The 20,514-nt window shown below is 40.6% G+C and overlaps 1 protein-coding gene across 2 annotated transcripts; it reads right to left on the reverse strand.

The window, feature by feature from the left end:
• Positions 1 to 733: 733 nt before the first annotated feature.
• On the reverse strand, positions 734 to 18,792 carry LOC308088471 (G-protein coupled receptor-associated protein LMBRD2B-like). Of its 2 annotated transcripts, none has more exons than XM_080432933.1 (18): positions 18,710 to 18,792; positions 16,782 to 17,005; positions 15,516 to 15,601; positions 14,710 to 14,808; positions 11,914 to 12,081; positions 11,040 to 11,250; positions 10,744 to 10,818; positions 10,475 to 10,597; positions 10,152 to 10,335; positions 9,405 to 9,586; positions 7,204 to 7,337; positions 6,589 to 6,694; positions 6,221 to 6,318; positions 4,699 to 4,802; positions 4,544 to 4,590; positions 3,384 to 3,486; positions 2,423 to 2,537; positions 734 to 1,900 (listed from the first exon to the last, which is right to left on the reverse strand). In XM_080432933.1, the coding sequence occupies exons 2-18, from the start codon at positions 16,986 to 16,988 to the stop codon at positions 1,837 to 1,839; spliced, it is 2,106 nt and encodes a 701-aa protein (XP_080289059.1). In that variant the 5' UTR covers positions 16,989 to 17,005; positions 18,710 to 18,792; the 3' UTR covers positions 734 to 1,836. The 2 variants fall into 2 exon arrangements, with proteins under 2 accessions (XP_080289059.1, XP_080289058.1); XM_080432932.1 differs by having other exon boundaries at positions 2,423 to 2,540.
• Between the last annotated feature and the right edge of the window lie 1,722 nt (positions 18,793 to 20,514).

Genomic DNA, 20,514 nt, shown 5'->3' on the forward strand with positions numbered 1-20,514 from the left:
ACATTAGGAAACAAGCCCAAATAAGTAACAACACTTTAGAAACAAGCCCCAAAAAACGCAACCACCAATATTTACAAGCAACTTGACAGAAAAAGAAGCCGAAGGTCGCTTATAATAAGCAGACATGGCAACGCTGATGTGTGTGGGAGGGGTAGTTCTATTCTATGTTCAGGAACTGTAGCCTACTACCTACTGTGGAAAGCCTGGTTTCTAATTACTGCTCAGTGCTCAGATCCGGTAATTCCCACACACACAGGTCACATCGTTTCCGTATCCGATCTAGACCAGATCTGCAACCTGCAAAGTACATTTATCCCAGTTGAGGCAGTGCATTCAAATCAATGTATTACAAATGAACCAAGACAATTCATTGTATTATTATTATTTTTATGCGCTTACATTCTAGTCTACATTTTAGTTAATTATTACTGGCACTTAGTTATTTTGTATGCAGGTTACAGTGCTTGCCAACACTGGTTTAGTAATGGGAAACACTAACTTACTCGTGTCTGTGTGTGTGTCTGTCTGCGTGCGTGCGGATGGGGTGTCAGTGCTTGTCAGATGTAAGACGGGGCTCCGAGGAAAAAAGGATGGATCCAGTGCGACTAGAGCCATGTCATTTAATATTGCATCAATGGGTCTGGGATATATAACATTGTTCGATAAAGGTCAATCTACCAAAAAACTATGAAAAACCTTAAAGATAGTCACCACCTTTAAAACCTACCCAAGCTTTTAATAGGAACTACCGTACTTAACACAGTAGATGAAGGCATAATCAACAAATAGTTTATCAAAATTGTTGGTATCAACAAAGGTGTTTTTATTAATTACTTGAACATACATTTTGTTAATATAACAAAAGATTGTTTGCTTATCCTCTTTTAGAGAAGGATGTGCAATCTCATTTCTCTTCACCCACAAGATTATCAGAAAGCAAACAGCTGTAGCATACAGCTACATTTGATATGAAAACAACATTTTGGCCCCCTAGTCTTGCGTAGTATCGTAGATCTCTGCCAACCATCTAAATTCAGTGTAGGGCTTGAACTGGGTGGAAACAATTTGGAAAGATAACAGCACTACTGACCAATGCAAAGACTTTAGGGCAGTCCTTCATATTAGGACAGAATCAGGAATTGGTTTCAAAGCAGTAAGGCGTAGATTTGTTACCGGCCGTTTTTGTAGCTGTTCTTGCCCCTAGATTGAATATAGACAGCACCAGCTATAATGGTAGGCGGAGATCTCGATACGTCTGGCTATAAAAGATTATCCACCCATCTTTATGGTCTAATAAAAAAAAATGATGTTACAAAAACGCCCTTAAATGAAACTGGAAGCTAATCCAGTCACAGTATAGTCACCCACAATATCCCCGAGATGTAAAATTCAACAGTCAAAATGTTCGTTTCAATCAATTGTGACTTGTTCTTTCATATCCTCTTCTGTTTTGGCACCATCTTATAATAATACAGTATGGTCCCCACTCCTTTGGGGCATTTTTTTGTCACAGTACATTTGCACATGCATTTGCACATACCTCTGCTTTTAACCCATCCTATTAGGAGCCACCAGCAGTGTGCAAGTGCTAGTAATGCAGCACCCGGGGGGCAGTTAGGGGTTAAGTGCCTTGCTCAGGGACACTTCGACACATAGACCAGGGCTGGTGGGTGACCCGGGGTCCTTCTGTTTCTCAGGTGGCCTCTCTACACATTCAGGTATGGCCGCCCTTATTGTTTCTTGACTTGAGACATCATCCTTTCTTCTCCTCAAGACAACCCTATACTTTTTTCTTTTTCATTTTGAAACAAGAATATCTCTTCTCCTCTTTGTCTTTCAAACATCATCAAAGATGCCAGTCCGGGGCGCAGTAAGAGATAGGAAACGTCCTCCCGTGTACCTGCGAGAGAGAGATGCATACAGCGGTAATCTTTAAGAATTACAATGCTCATTCAGTGTTATGCTTTTCCAGTGCTTTCCAGTTGTCAGTACTTTCACTTCTACTCCACTACATCTCAGAAGCATATTGTACTTTTACTCCACTACAATGATTTGAAAACTTTAGTTAATAGTTACTTTATTACAAAACATACATTAACCACTCCAACTCTATACATTTCGGCCATTTGAAAGTAGCTCACAAGCTCACAATGTGATGCATTGCGAGCTTGTAGATCTGCTATTTTCAAAATATTTTTTATACATTTGAAAAGTTGAAATAGGACATTCTGCATAGTGAGTACTTTCTACTTTTGCTACTTTGAGTACATTTTTATTCCAATACTTTTGTACTTTTACTCAAGTAAATGTAGAATTCCGGATTTTTACTTGTAACAGAGTATTTCTGTATTGCAGTATTAATACTTTTGCTTAAGTAAAACATGTGAGTACTTTTTCCACCACTGTATATGAGTGAGCATACCGTTTGGCTGGGGAACCACTGAGGTTTTCTTCACCACTGTAGTTCACAGACTGGGTGTTCTGCAGCAGAGCTGTATTCTGCTCCCTCTCTTCCTGCTCCCTCCAAGAACACTGGGCTGCTGACACGGGCACACAGCTTAACTATTATTCCATTCATCGAAAAAGTAATCGATAGAATTATCGCAAAGAAGTTAATCGATAGTTGCAGCACTACTTATATTACACTTTTACTTTCTGTGCCAAGCAACATGCACAAAACACTGACACTCCCACACACATGCACGCACGCACGCACGCACATCCTGGCAGAAAACACCATAATTATCCTCACTGATTGCACACTGAGCTGTACATAAAAGACTGAACACAGTTGCTATGAATACATTTGTTTTCTACTGTAGTAGAGAGGCCCTGGATGAAACCTTGTAAGGCTAAATATCTCCCGGCCAGAATGGAGCTCTTTTTCCAAGTGTGAAGTGGTATATTACCCGTGTGGGAGACCTGGGGTTGTATTCAACCTGCTATGCTGGCGCAATGGAAGAGGAGTTTGTAAGCGGAGGTGATGGATTCAAAGGGCGGTGAATGAGCCAAAGTAACCCAATCTGAGATATTGTAAGACTTAACATCCCTTGGGCAGCAGGGCCTACCTACCCTTTGACGTAGCTGTATGGGGCTGGGCACCTGGAGGCTAATGGAGTATGGGCAATGGAGACTGAAGCTACACTAAATATGGTGTTTCACTATATATTTCATTATATCTCACACACACACACACACACACACACACACACACACACACACACACACACACACACACACACACACACACACACACACACACACACACACACACACACACACACACACACACACACACACACACACACACACACACACACACACACACACACACACACACACACACACACACACAGAATGACCCTCTTATAGACGGACGTTACCATTTGTATTGATCTCTGTGGAAGGGCAGTCATCCTTTAACTGGGAGTAACCATTTTTGGTACGGCCTACAATCCCCTGATGCCCATATCGCTCCCTCCAGCCCTGAAACACACGCACGCACACACACACACGCACGCACGCACACACACACACACACACACACACACACACACACGCACACACACACACACACACACACACGCACAGAGCATCGAATACAGAGTAAATCTACACAGTAAAATCCTCATCCTTCATCCTTAAAGGGGAAATCCACCCATTTTCAATATTTAACTATGTCATTAATATAGCATAAAGGAGTTGTGTGGAAATAAGAAAAAATTAAAAAAAAAAATAACATTGCAAAAAAATTTAACATTGCAAAAAAATTAACATTGCAAATTACACTGTGATGACTCATCATGGTGTAATTTGCAATGTTAATTTTTTTGCAATGTTTAATTTTTTTGCAATGTTAATTTTTTTTTTAATTTTTTCTTATTTCCACACAACTCCTTTATGCTATATTAATGACATAGTTAAATATTGAAAATGGGTGGATTTCCCCTTTAAGGCAGGGGTTCACAAACTTTGAAGGACCACCACATTAGCATATCCTCTGGCTATGGCATCACAAAATGGCTTAATTTTTTTTATGAAATTAGCCGATATACAAGCTTACTTGTTGTGTACTATGTTGTGAGCTGAAATATTTGTAACTGTTATAAAAACATTTTAACAATTTCGACAATAATGACATGCCCAAAATAGGTATGCCATGTTGAAAGTGGTTAAAATGGCACAATAATCTTGTGACTTGAATTGAAATGAAACAAAGAGAAAAATATACATATATGTTATGATTCATGATTTATGATTTATGATTTATGATTTATTCCTCTCCTTTCCAATTGGCCCCCAGCCAGGTGGCTCGCATTTTGGGAAACCTGTTCCATAAGGGAACCAAATGAAACCATTTGTACACTCTTCTGAGTTAAAATAATACTGTATATACTGTCATTTTACTGTACAGTGAGCCTTCATTATTGGCTGGTACTGTACATGTTAGTAATATTTCTTTCTTAGAGAGTTTCTCAAAGTTGAAAAGTGATGTTTGGTAAATGTTACTCATAGGTTAAAAATGATAACTAATTGTTCTAACCCATTGTCGATTCTCGCCATCCTCTGTCCTCTGTTGTTTTCTTCTCTCTACACAGAAAAGCACATATTAAATTATTATTATATGTTAATGAACTGATCGCCACTGAAATGCAAATAAATCAAGTAACCAGTATAAAGAAACAATTAATGAACAACCTCTTCTGATGAGTTCCCTGCCCTCCTCAACTAGATCAGAGGTCAAGTCATCATCTGTGATGTACTGATGGAAGCCCAGGAGGTTCAAACAGCGTGAGCCAAGGCTACAAACAAAGACACACAAAAAAAACCTGTTACACATAATGTTGCATTGTGTTAAAGCTGCAATCCGGAACTTATTGTAATGAATAAAATGTTATTTTAACCAATCTGTATGGTTAAGTATGTTAATACAATGTAAATAGTACATCTACAGTCGTTGGAGGTGATTTCCCTTACTCTTCCTCACTGTTTTGCCTGATTTACTGCCTTTTTTGCTATTAATTTAATGCTATATGCTTTTGCTTTTCTTTTTTTGCTTTATTGTTAAATTATTTGTACTTTTTCTGTAATTGTATTCTTGCTCTGTAAAGCACTTTGAGCTGCATTTCATGTCATGAAAGGTGCTATACAAATAAAGGTTATTATTATTATTTAAGTATCCGGTGTCGGTTACTACTGCCTAAAGCTCATAAGCCCAATATCTCCCCTGGCCAAGTGGGAATTCCAGACAAACAACCTCGCTCGATCAGGGAGGCAAGCTCTATTCACAAGACATAAGTGACCTTGCATGGTTTCCTCCGCCATCGGTGTGTGAATGTGTGTGAATAGGTGAATGAAATTCACAATCTAAAGCGCTTTGGATAAAAGCACTATATAAATGCACCATTTACCATTTATATAAATGCACCATTTACCAGCGGTGTCATGGTGATTTTTTTTGGCAGGACGGTATTTTAATGACGTCACGCGCACACCGCGCGCATTTTATTTTATCTTAAATTAGGAAACATGTTTGAATAGGAAATGTTTTTTAGCTTAGAAAATGTCTTAGTCTTTTTAAACTAATACAAATTCAAGGAATGACATGAATTATAGAGCTGAAACTAAAAGTTTGCTTTGAACGAGTATCTTTCTCTTCTTCGACGGTGGCTGAGAATGCGTGCAGATAGGATACTGGCAGCAGCCCTACTAAAGCAACATGCTGTGTTGCTTACCGTGGCGTGTAGCCTATAAATGTGAAAAGTGAGGAATCTGAGGTTTTCACACTCACTTGTAAACCTGTTATGCAAAGTAGCCATTTGGGTACTTGGCTCGGGAATCTACGGGGGGGGGCACGTTCTAGCGTGCACGTGCGTGCCGTACCTTGCGCGTGAAAAAATTACTGGCCACATGCCGTCCTACTCCGTGTGGCCTCCACGACACCACTGCCATTTACATAAGACCCATTTTCAGTATCCAACAGCTGAACAATGAGCTCTAGACAGGTACTATGCCTGCATTTAATTGTTATACAGTTGTTTTACTGTTTTATTGTTGTATATTTGTTCAAACTAAAATTATATCGCTATAATATCACTACTATGATATTCATCTTCTGTAGTGTATTCAAGTGTACAAAGTGTATTCAAACACGTGTACAAATTAAACCAAATGGACCTGTTAAACTACACCGAAACGAAATAGAGTTAGACTGACTGACCTGTAGTAAGTGGCCAAACAGAGCAGCAATATCAGCATGGGGTAGTAGATGTAGAAACCATCAGACATGAAGGACAGCAGACGCATGGAGCCCATGATCTGACATAGAGAAAAGAATCATGGGAGATGTGGTTTCCTTCTCAATCTGGTCTACACAGAAGATGGTACACAGTAAAATCCTGAGTGTTCATTTAACTCTGAGTTACAAATAAATGTAAATATAAATTCAATTAATCAACATTTTGATTATACTGTGTAGTGGGGGGGAAAGGTTACGTGAGATATACAGTATGCACAGTACAGTATGTGTGTGCGTGTCCATGTGCATGTGTGTGTGTTATTATCCATGCAAGGATGTATGTCACCCACTGAGGTATAGGAGGTCTGGATTCTGTCTTTGTGTGAAACGGCTGAGTCCATGTGGATCAGACCCAGGAAGTTAAGACACAAAGGAGGGGTCAGACGGCAAAACAACCTGAGGTAGAAGAAAGAAAAAGCATAGCCGGTTTAAAGCAATCGGAAGAAACATTGGAAGAAGTTTGAGTTCTGAGATCTGCTATTTTCACTGGATGTTTGCCTATTATTATATTTATGATGCTTTGATATTTTTTAGGCTTTTCTGCCTTTATTGATAGTACACAGTAGAGAGACAGGAAACAGGGAGGGAGAGACGGGGAGTGGCACGCAAAGGTCGTCGGGCTCGTTTACCGAACGCGACGACCTTTGCGTGTCCTTAGGCTCATAATATGTCGTCGGGCTCGTTTACCGAGCCCGACGACATATTATGAGCCTATATGTGGTATGCGCCACATATAGGCTCATAATTAACCACTAGGCCAGCATCTAATTTAACTCCTCAACACTGTCTCAGTAATAGTATCCCACTGCTTGCTGTGGTTTCACTGGCAAACTTAACTGAATTAAGTTCTGAATCATTAAGCCTACTACATCCTAATATAAAATAAAAAAATTACTTGGACTCACATCCCACTGAACTGCAAGCTGTAAGCATCAGTCTGATGGTGTGGCACCAGGTAATAGTAGTTGAATACTCTGATTCTGAAGACAGTAGAGTACACGCACACACAAAGAAAGAAGATGCTGACGAAGCACGCCATCTGGTGGGGAGGAAACACAACAGCCACAAAGAGGTGGCATATTAGCTGAATTCATTCATTCATTCATTCATTCATTACAAGTACACGGTACAACTTTGTATATTAAAGACAAAAGGCGAGCTCAAAAAAGCTACTATACCCATATTTTATTATTACACAATTGTTTTGTAGTTTATGATGTAATAGCCTAGGTACCCATGCGTTTGTGTTTTGTTATGTTGAAATGAAAATATTAATGTTTGGTGTTGAAGACATGCGCACACATGGAACAAAGCAGAGTATGGCTTTGAATCTAGCAATGGGCAATGGCCTTTTATTAAGACAAAGATAAAGGGTGGCCGTGCCTTTGCTGTCAGGGCTCCTTGGCTCTGGAACAACCTGCCTGAGGAGCTAATAAATCAGTGCTTTCTTTTTAATCACAACTTTGTCCTTCCATAAAATTGTGAAATTGTTAGAATGTTAATTCTCATATGATCACCATCAGGCTGAAGGCAAGGTGGGAGATTACGTTTTTTCCCCTGCCTTGTATATCTGGGGCTAATCTTGCGAAATGCTGGACCAATACAATCTTGCGCACCCTAGTCCGAAGGAAAGGGTGGTATTGGTGCTTTTTCTTTTTTCGTCAGTCTTGCCCAAATATGGAGTTTCACCCGGCCTGGCGGAGATATGTGCTCCACTAACCGCAGCTTTTTAGTTATTCCTATTTCTGTTTATAGATCTGAGGCTATTCATAGAACATTCAGGTCTGTAGCCTCAGATGCCAAGGCCTAACGACACCTGCCTGTTGAAGACCTCCATTTCTCATTATTCCAGATGGGATCATGAGGGTAAAGTAGTTTGCTTGGATCCAGAGCTACAAAAACAACAGAACAGATTGGCTCTGTTACAGAAAGTATAACAAGATCTGTGTAACTAGAGTAGAACCTGCGCAGGGCTGAAAATGGTTTCATGATGAAGGTAGCCATACACTTCAGCTTTTGGACCGCAGCCGCGAAGAACCGACCTTTCTGGTTCTGCCCGTCACCTCCTACTGCTTGTTTGTGATATCCTGACGTCAGCAACATGTCAAATTTGTCTTCCTCTTTATAAAATATAACGGATTGTATAGCATCCTCTGAGGTGAGGGTCCCTGCATCTTCAGCCAGCAGTTCATTCTGAGCTTGAGGAGGTGGAGTGGTGATGATGTTTACAACTCTTGTCCCCTTTGATTTGCCAAAGAGCCACCACTTCACCCTCCTCAGGAAACTGACTTTTTTCTCCCCCGAGGTCAGGGCCTGTTGATCCTGTTGACGTTCTTCAATAACCATTGAAATCTGATTATTCTGTGTACTGTGTTTGGCTCCTTTCAACAAATGAATTAGCTCTGCTTCATTTACTTTCATGTCAGGGAGCAACTGTTGAATCTGTGATCTCCACTCAGACTCCAGCTATATATTATGGCGTGGAACGGTTACATCACTAGGACCTCTACGTCAGTTTTGTCGTAGCCCTTAGCAAAAGTACGTACGGTATTTGTACGGCATGGCTCTATAGGAGGCAGAGGAGTCTACAGGAGGGTCTATGTTGTCTGTCTGTCTGTGTGTCCGGAGATAATCTCGCAAACCACTGGACTGATCAGCGTCAAACTTTGTATGCACACTGCCAGTAAGTAGGCCACAAACGTATCTCCACATTCTTTCTCATAGGTTTTATGCTTTTTGAAATATTGAACAGTCATTTTATAATGGAAGTCAATGGGGCTCTGTTTAGCCCGAATTTGGAGTCATACGTCATACAGTAGATGACTGACGTCATAGGCTGGACACATGAAATCCGAGTTCCACATTGGAACGGCATGGCGCCAATTCACACACACACGCAAATATACAGTAGTAGACACACAGGGGCAAATAATAATAAATATAGCCTCTGGCCTGACGGAGGAAAATAATCGAATCATGTGGATCTCTGTGTGTGTGTGAGTGAGTGAGTGAGTGAGTGAGTGAGTTAGTGAGTGAGTGAGTGAGAGAGAGATGTGTGTGTCTCAGCTGCCTGTGCCTGCATTTGTGCCCATGTGAATGAGTTTACCTCAATACAAATATAGTTGTACTGCTTCTCGGCCATTTGGATGAACACGGCGAAGAGAGAGAGGACAGGATGTGTGCTGAAGAAGGTACACTCTGACCACACCACCGCCACGGAGAGGAGACACAGAAACAACGCCAGTAACCTGTAGAACCACTGTCTCAGCACACACTGCCAGTACCACTCTGGGTAGGACACACACGCACACACAACACACACACACACACACACACACACACACACACACACACACACACACACACACACACACACACACACACACACACACACACACACACACACACACACACACACACACACACACACACACACACACACACACACACACACACACACACACACACACACACACACACACACACACACACACACACTTGAGAATGGGATTATGTTATCATGGAACTTGATGTTTTGACCGAAAAGGTGATAGGTAAAGGTCACGATGAAAGTCAAGGTCAAAATCGATTTTCATGTTCAGAATAGGCTGTAGGGCTTCTAAGAAGTGATAATGTGGTCAAAGGTCAAGGTCACAATCACAATCAAGTGAGTACAGTCTTGTTCTACTTGTTGCTGTGGCTGGATGATGGAACAGATTATGCCCTCTGCAAAACTTGACATGATGTTTTTGTAAGAGCCGATCGATGCCAGATTTTTGCGTCCATTGCTGATCCCAATTTTGGAGAGTCCTAGACCACCGATTATAGACTTTATGACCGATAATGAACTCACCTACAGTAGAAGTGTAGATGAACCTGTGGAGCCAGCTTTGGTGCTGTTGTGAGCTGAAGCTGTGGATGAACTGGTGGGCTGGGCTGCTCTGGCTCTTAGTCACATCTTCTAGGTGGAAGGCCTGGCCCAACAGGATAGACCACTGGACCTGAGTCTGACTCTGCCTTTGCACTGCAGTGATCACCTGAAGTACACAGTAAAATCAACACAGGCCATTGTTGTCATTCCAGTGGCTGCATAATACCTTTAATTTAACATCATTTAATTTTTCTGTTTTGCATTTCTAAAATGACACTGATATATTTGATATAAAGTATAGGTACTTGTTTATGGAGCTTCACTAGGCTCCACTTGGATGGAAGAACATTGCGCTGGTTTTCCCGATCACTGCTGCCATCAGAGCTCTCTATGTCCCTCCCCATCTGCTCCTGGTACTCAGTGGGACACTGAAATGAAGTGTCAAGATGAACATGTGGTTGTTAATTTAATTGAATTTCAGACGTAAATGAACACTCTAGATTTGACAGTGTATGCAGGTGATATATGGATATAGAACAAGCTTGCAAAGTGTTTAAAGGTTTCATTTCCTCACCTTTTTCAAAATGCTGTCAACACACTTCCTGAGAGGGTGGTTGTACTTAACGGTTTCATGGACAGTTGCCACTTCCTGAGAAAACCAATTTAAATTTTGGTTAAGGCTAAAACCACTATATATATTTTTTGCTTACTTTGTTGCATGTAATGTATGTGAATTCATTTGAGTTCTATGGTTTGGCTTCACAGGTTAGTAATACATTGTGAATTTGGGGTGAAATAAACTTCAATTTCAGGCAAATCTTGTAGTTAATGGCATGACAGTCCTACAAACACACTTCGCTGTCCTCTCACCTCCATAACATCAGCCAAGTTCTCCTCAGCGTCTGCCTTCTCAGTGGCCATCTTGGCTGCCTTGAAGTACGTCTTGGCCAGCAGATAAGCATGGCTAGACGAGAGCCAATAGGAACGCGGGATCTCCACCAGGCCATAGCCTAGCAACAGCACTAGCAGGAAGAGGCCCCAGGTGTTGGCGGCCGTGATGCCAATGGTCTGAAGCTCCCTCCTAGTCAAATTTAAAACATGAACCTTTCAGTGGCAGGTTTTATTCATGTGTACTCATCTGTGTTGCAATTTCTTTCTGTTCTGACTCTTTGTTGAAGCAAAAGCATTAAAGCGAACTGGCACAGAGCCTTAGGGTGCAATATGTATTATATAACCTTCAATAAGCCAGAACTGACAAACAATTTCTTGATGAGTGGCAGGATGCACTAAAAAAACGGTGTCACGCGAAAATTGCTAAAATAACTGATCTACAAGCTCACAATTTGACATTGTAAGCTTACAGATCTGCTATTTTAGCTATTGTTTTAAAAAGGTTGGCATTCATCTTTGCCTATAATAACATGCCCAAAATAGGGACACTAAGTTCAAAGTGGAATACATATCTCAACATACAAAATATAAACGGAACACTAAACAAGCAGCAGGAAAGACCAAGCCATACACTGTAAGATAGACCGGTGACATTTGAAATCGATTATAGATGGCAATTTGAGCTATCCAAACCAAGGAGGTACTCCACCCATGACTAACACTAGATTTAGCCATCATAAAAGTCCCACCTGCTATATGTTCATAGTGCTTTCTATTCAGTGAGTGCCACTGTAGCCATTTCTCTACATGGAAGAACCATTTGGAATATTGCTGTAGTGAATGGTATACTTACCAGGTGAGTTGCCACTGTGGGTGACTGGCCACATAGATGAGCAGAGAGATGAAGATGAGGAGGTAGGTGCCGTAGTAGATGGCATTTTCTATCAGAGCTGTTTTGATCTTTCCAACGATAGAAAAGGCCCCTGAGCGTGCATAGGACTGCATGAACGGCAGCAGGAGCCTTTCATGCACCATTACCACAGAAATACCAAAGAGAGATTAAAAGAGAGAGTGAATTAAGGTAAATTTACACTTCATAGAAAAAATTGTTGCACCACAAAAATCTTTGTTTCTCTTAAAGGAGAAGTTCACCCAAAACATTACTTATTTTCTACTCTACTCATTTACACACCCCATGAAGCCTTGAATTCACAGAGATTTTTTTGTTTTTTGTCGCATTCTTAAGCCAATAATTTGATGCCCAGCGTGAGCCTCCGGTAGACAGTGGTGGACAGTAACGGAGTAAATGTACTTGAGTACAGGTTCTGAGGATCTGTACTTTACTTGAGTATTAGATTTTTTTGATCCTTAGTACTCTTACTTAAGTACATTTCCAAGACAAATATTTTACTTTTACTCGAGTACATTTGTAGGAAGGTTGAAAAGTACTGAGTACTTTTAAGCCCACTCCACATCCACACCAATGATTCGCCATGCAACTCCTTGCAACATGCAACTACTTGCAACCACTTGCAACCATTATCCCCAATGGCAGTTGCAAGGAGTTGCATTGGTGCGGTTGACCTTAAAACGGTTTTGTTGCAAGGGGTTTGCGACTAGTTGCATTGGTGCGGTTTTGCCTTTAGGTTGGCAATTTCTTTTTCTTCCCTAAAATGCAATTGGCCTAACTTCTGCTCTCACACTAGCCGTGTTTCTGGCTTCCCCCTCCGCTCGCCTCTTTGTTACAGTACATCTTGTATAGGTGTATAGGGCATAGCAGTGGCAGACATTTTCTGGTTCCACTTCAAAATAGTCAATGCATTTTTCCCATTGACATTTCCAAAAATATTTATATCAATTATTTTAAGCCTAGAATCAAGTCATCCAGGGTCCTGGTGAATCATGACCATAAAACTTTCCGGTTTTTAATTTTTTTCCCCGGTCATTTTCGTCCAGAATAGGTAAACAAACGTTTTTTCACACGGTATAACAAACAAACGGACAGGTTCTCTTCTATAATCTATGGTCTGGGTGACGATCAGTCATCGCTGTCGTGTATCACATCGTAATTTTGGCCGATCAGACAATGTGAGACCACGTCACATCCGTTTTCATGCATTTCCCTGTTTAATCTCTCAAGAAGGGTGCCAGTGATCCAACGACCTGATCAAGCTGTCATGTGCTGCTCTCTAGTGGCGGATTTGTGCTGTGTCTTTAAATTATGTGTCTTTAAATTATTTTCATGAAAAAATTCAAAATATAAAAATAAAAAAAACACGAAAATTGCTGGCACTGGGGGAGTACTTTATGAAAATACTCTGGCAGTCAAAGAGTTAAATATAGTATATCATATAATTAAATATAAAATCACAGAAAAAAATATTTGATATAAATATTTTTGGAAAATATTTTTGATATAAATTGATATAGATATTTTTGGAAATGTCAATGGGGAAAATGCATTGACTATTTTGAAGTGGAACCAGAAAATGGCCGCCACTGTTATGCCCTATAGGAGTGAAAGTATTTAGTTCTGGTTCCTCAGTCATTTCTATGTTTTTATAGGTGTTTCTGAAGGCTTTGTATAACGTAGTGGTTCTACAAGCAAGCACATCAGTGCATGCAGTGCAGGTGGTTTCAGAGAGTTACAGTACTTCTCTGAAACAAGAGTTACAAGGTCCTATAAATTAAATTAAGAAATGTACTTCTACTTTTACTTTTACTTGTACTTTAAGTATTTTTCAAAGCATGTACTTTTGAATACTTAAGTATATTTAAAAGCAATGACTTTTTTACTCTTACTTGAGTAACATTTTGACTGAGCTACTTTTACTTGTAGTGGAGTAAATTTGACCAAGAGTATCTGTACTCTTACTCAAGTAGCCTACTGGGGTCGAGTACTTTGTCCACCTCTGCCGGTAGAAGACTCAAAGAGTCTCCTACTGACCGATATAACCCAGTCATCAAATTATTGTCTCAGGAATGCGACAAAAACAACAAAATCTCCATGAATTCAAGGTGTGTGTAATTGATAGAAAATAAGTATTTTTTTGGGGTGAACTACTCCTTTAAATTAGAGTTGTCAATAACTTTCCCCCCCTTTTCTCCCAATTTAGTCGTCATGGCAATTCCCATAATCTTGTCACTGCTGCGCCAGTGAGGAGCCCCCACCGAGAGTATGTAGCACCTACTGTACACCCTACTCGTGTAACACCCCCCACTGACAGGTGGCCTGTGGGAGTCACTGGTGTAGCAACAAAGATTGTCCCGCAATCACAGCTGTATTCGTATGGACGCTCCGCCAAGTCGGAAGCTTCAAGCTTGATGGTGGACAGGAACTTTATCCCTGCACCACCCGAGCATCAAACAACAGCGTATTTTCAACTGAAAATGCATTGACCCATAAATAATTCAATAAATATGCTGTTGGGGGAAAACAATTCATTGACACTATTTTGTTGCAAAACAGTCGTTCGACCAAAGTATAAATTACCCTTTAATATACTAAACTGAAAATGAATCTCTTAAAGAGATACCACACATCCAACTTTGGCTCTAACCCTTGCACTTGTTATATTACCATTTGATAGTTTTGATGGTGACTGAGAAACTACAACCTGTTCTGTGATAACCTTTATTGTAATCTCACCATGTGAGACACTGGGAAGTCCAGTAGACAACTCTCCAGAACACAGGTAGGATGCCATCTGGGATGTAACTCCATGGCTCTTCACACACCTTCTGTGCACTGAAATGCACACACATAAATGGTTCAAAGTTATAAAGGAGAGATGGAAATCGAATTATTTATAAAACTGCTGGCTCATATGTGCAGACCTATCATTATCTGTCACAAGACAGGGTTAGAAGCGTACACCATATGGTTGATGACATACTTTTATTGACTGTTGTGAAAGTGACACAGTAACCAATGACACGGTAACCAATGACACACTTTGCGTAGTGTACACAGGCACAAAAGACCTTATCATAGACTGAAAGGAAAGTATTGAAGTATGGCTGGTTAGTTTGTAAGAAGTTGAAAGCTTCAATTCTCTCAGCTCGATTTCATCAGTTTCATTTCCGCATTCCGACACTTTGAACCCTATTTTCTGTCAACACTCTTATCAAGAAAAACTATAATACTGTGAATGTAGAGGTGTGAGCTTGTAGATATGCTATTTTCAAAGAAAAAATATTTTCAGATGGGGGTCCGTTGCCAAATAATACATTTTAATTTGGGGGTCATTGACATGAAAAATGTGACAACCACTGGGTTAAACAACAGGTAGCAGGTGCATCAAAAGCCCTCTGTTGAATAAAACTGTAGACACTAGTATGTATCATTTGGCGAGATAGAACATGACATTGTTAATTTAGAGCATAAGTCATCATTTCTTTGTAGACCTTGAAACTGAAGCATAAATGATTAGAATGTAAAGAAAGAGCATTTACCTGAGGGACGGATAAGTAGACGAGGTGGAGTTTGTCTGATTAGTGGGCTTCTCTGCATTGTCTAACTTACATTGGTTGTAGATGGTCTACAAAAAGGAGCACACGAACACACACACACACACACACACACACACACACACACACACACACACACACACACACACACACACACACACACACACACACACACACACACACACACACACACACACACACACACACACACACACACACACACACACACACACACACACACACACAGTGGTCAAGTCGTGACTCAAGATTGTACATAGCAAAACCTGCAGGTATTGTAACCTTTATTTAACTAAAAATCACATTGATTTTGATTCAAAAAAGAACTGACCAAGGGGTGGGTAGGTTACACAGGTCCACACGAAAAACAGACATATGGCTGACAGACTACCAATATTATTCACTTAGGTAAATTACTGCAGTGTTGATTTAACAGGGTACAGGACATGATTGTTACTGGGGGCCGGGCAGAAGGTGGTTATTACTTATATGGTACATGCACACACGTGCGCGCGTACGATTAATACACTTTTATTTATTTTAAGTGTAAATAGCAAATCTACAAGCTTGGCGGTGACAAATGCTTTTTTTAAATTGTATTGGATGCAATTGGGAACACTAGCCAAGTCAAGCTGAGCTTGTAGATCGGCTATTTTCGCATGCCAGTTGTACAACGATGTATAATACAAGGTTATGTAAATGGTGCATTTATATAGCGCTTTTATCCAAAGCGCTTTACATAGATTGTGCATTACATTCACCCATTCACACACACATTCATACACTGATGGCAGAGGAAACCATGCAAGGCACCAACCTACTCATCGGGAGAAATTAGGGGTTCAGCGTCTTGCTCAACGACACTAACTCTGTAGTTAATCAGGCTAATTGATTTACTTGATTATTAAAAGAATCTGTCAGAATTTCTTTGTGTGGATTCGTTGATATATACATTTTCTGCTTCTCGATTAACCAACACGAGCAAGATTAAGTCGGTTATTGGTTCTAAATATCGGTTTCGATATATCTTCTGTTAATTGCCCAGCCTTTTACACACACACACACACACACACACACACACACACACACACACACACACACACACACACACACACACACACACACACACACACACACACACACACACACACACACACACACACACACACACACACACACACACACACACACACACACACACACACAGCAAGTGTAGGTTAAACAGCTTCATACCGTGCTGACATCCAGTGGCAGGATGAAGACGATGAGGAAGCACAGGTACCAGCTCAGCAGGGTGCCAAACAGGACCATGCGCTGCTGCTTGTGGAAGTCTCCATAGCGATGGAGGAGGTGCAGGGCCAAGAAGAACACTACCACTATCACAACGCCCAGCGCAGCACCACTCATACTGATGACAGGAGCAACTGCATACGGTGTCATACACTCATGACAGCAGACTGGCACAGACGGAAAAGGAAAGACACACACACACACGATAGAGTAAACTATATGAGGAAGACTTTATCATGCTGTAATAACCAGTGTTCAAGAGCATAACAAGAAATAGGCGAATTTAAGAATATTCCGGCAGGATGGGCATAATTTGTACCAACCTATAAATCTAAGGTACCAACACAGTTCATTTTATTTACAGTTTTTCTCAGTTGCTTTGGTGCATTTCTCTGATCAGAAGTGAAACTAAAATAGCCATAATCTGCAGCATATATAATATATTTCAATAAGATTCCATGCTGCATTGCAAGTATCTTTGTAATGTGGATGAGACTGTGGCCCAACAGACATCAGGTGTAGAAAGTGTTTCCTATGTTTACATTTCCAATTTTGTTTAGTGTCTTTTCCAAATCCTGTCTTTTTCTTTTCTGTAGCGTAATGACATGGTCTGTCAAGAAATTACATTACAAACAGTAATAGCAAATGTGAATCCTGTCCAATCCAATCTCTTGCAATCAGTCTCCCAGTCCCACACACAGTATTGTGTAACTTTGTAAATTGATATGCCATACAGTAAAAGTGAATCCTTGTGCGTTTTCAATCATTGCCATCAAAACCTCAGTCCTTTACATTAGAAATACTTACATTGTTACAAGTGTTATATTGCTATATTGACAACATGACAAAATATTTGGACTATCTTCTTGTTTGTAAATAATGACACAACTTGTCATTATGATGGTTTCCCAAATCGTTTCGAGAAATGCTCTTACTAGCTGCACATCATGTTACTGTGATGCCCACTAAAGAATCTGCTGCCGTTTTAACCTGTAGCCTATATATCTGTATCTATATGAAAGTGGTCTGTTCCACCAGTATCTTCTTTTTCTTAGGTAGTAGAAAGGGAGACAGAGAGAAGAGAAAAGAACAGAACAGAACATGCAGGTGATAAGGTGCAATGATGCATCCAGGGTAAGGCTGAAGAATGACTGTCATATCATGACAGTCATGGCGGACTGGTTTTGGCACTTTCTCCATTTACAACCCGTACATCTACATGAACGGTAAAACGTTTAAATATGAAGTGCTTAACCCATGGCCACGGGTGTTACAATTTGAATCGGGCAGGTATAAGTACCCGTATCTTCCGTATTGTTCAATAACAAGCATTTTAATCCGATCAATGGCCATTTTCTTGGCTACATCCAGGGCATTTGTGTACGTATGGTAGTATAATGGTATGTATTTGCAGAACAGCTGCTGCTGAGAATCAAAACAGTCACCGTGACTGTTGACCATTCAAAGTACAGGGTAGCTGAGGGAGAGGTTCCGATTGGAGCTAAGTACAGGGGTGGCGTTACTAGGCTAGACGAAATCAAATATCACAATATTACCAATATATTGATATTGTGACGTTATTGTGGGGATGACTATTGAATTGTTCACATAATGTTGACACAATTTTTTAAATAGTAGCCTATAAATAATCATCATAATGTAGCCTATGTGATCAGCTAGAGCAGTCAGTTCAACTGTAGTGCAGCCTTTAAACACAGGAGAAGACAACACTCATATATAGCCCCCAAATCCCAGACGATGTCTCACATTATATGATGTAAATAGTCGGGGGGAAAGCGCTCAGATGAATACAATGATGAAATAGCATTGTAAAAACAGATCGGTACTATAGTATCTGGTGTATTACTTACCGCTCTGGAGTCTTCGCTTCAATAAAAGTGTGTCAGCCTGTCAACTAGGCGAACAATAACATTTTGTTCCCGAAGCGTGTTACAGCGTACTGACACAACCTTTGAAACGATTGCGTAACTGCACACGTGTCTCTACGTAGGTAGCTCAACAACTTTGAATTCTGGGTATTGTAGTCAGTAGTCACTAGTCAACATACATGGGAACCCATCGCCAAATGAAAAGGAAAAACAGCGCCCTCTGCTGTTTTTTTACTATCTCAGAGCAGAATCTGTTCTTGAGAGATGGAGTCTTCAACAGGGGGTCCTCAGAGTTACGACAGGGGGGGCCGCCAAATCTTTGTGTGATAGGATTATTTTTTACATTAACCATGCACTTGAACCCTATCCCTATTCTGAGGGGAACATCAGTCGAAAATAGCAGATCTTCTACAAGCTCACAACGCCTCACGATGCGAGGCGTTGTGAGCTTGTAGATCTGCTATTTTCAGCAAAGATTTTTTTGGGGGGGGTTAAGTGGTTAACTGTCTGAAAATAGATATTAACATGAATACAACACAACACTACACAATGATAGTGTTGTCAAACAAGTCTATGAAATCTATGAAAAAGTTTAATCTGCAACACAATCTACCCCCCCCCCTGGAAATATACTGTTCTAATCAGTGTTTTCTGATTGGAAAAATATGTGCTGAAAATGATGAGCTATGTTAAAAAGTTGTCAAAATGTCCCATCTACCATTGTAATACAAATTAGTGCTGTCCATAATCGAAAAAAAAATGTAATTGTCATTATATCTCAGCCAATATTGCACTTGACTGAACAAATAAAGTGTCCAGAGACCTATGTTTTGAGGGTCAGTGATGAAGGATCACAATGAAACCATTCTTAAAATGACCACGTACCTGTGGCATGCTGGTATACAAATCAGTGCTGCCATTACAATATAATTTGTATCAATTATTATATGCCAACATGTTTAGCCATCTGTAAAATAAATGCTTACCAATAACTTTCTTCATCAATGTATTCATAAAGGTATCTAACACCTCTCAATTAGTTCCACTCCAACTCCTCTGGGAAACTTTGTGGGAGCCAATCAAAGTTGGCCAATATGAGCTTGTGGGATGTCTAATAAGGGGTTTGTGGGGGTGCTGAATCCATGATTCCAACTATTAGTTTTTAGTAACAATGATACCTGGTGATATAATCGGCCACTCATACTTTTCTGAGACCTCCAAGAACAGTGTGACATGCAATATGTCTTCTTGCAGCCATATTTGATGAGATGTTTAATGGTGGCTGGGACTGGGGGATCCCACGTTGTGACTGGCTCCAGTCAACCTCCCTCTGCCACAGAAGATGTGGAAGAGTGAAGATGTGGAAGGTTGAGTGCAGGAAAAGTTTAGTAGCACACGCTGGCTGATCAGGTGGTAGAATTGAAGGATGCCAGGTGCCTGTTTCTCAAATACTAATTGTTGCTCGATCAGGGTCAGACTCAGAAATCAATCTGAAAGAAGCCATTGACTGCACGCACAAGTTCATCTCCCACCCACGTGCCCTCTTCATAGTGAGTGGTGACCTGCTTTGCACAGACAAGAGCAGCTCATGACCATATACTCGAGGAACTGCCCAACCAGGAGAAAAAAACAGCACACCATAGGGGAAAATTTTAGCAAAACCGTTCCTGTCAACCAGCACCAAAGATTAACTGAATGACTTTCTCACAGAGAAAGCCCTGCAACTTTGGTTTTCATAGTCTCTTCAAGGCAGGCAGGGGTGGACTGGCCATTTGGCGTACCGTGCA

Source organism: Gymnoscopelus braueri (genome assembly GCF_963280865.1).
Source record: "Gymnoscopelus braueri genome assembly, chromosome: 7".
NCBI classification, from domain to species: Eukaryota; Metazoa; Chordata; class Actinopteri; order Myctophiformes; family Myctophidae; genus Gymnoscopelus; species Gymnoscopelus braueri.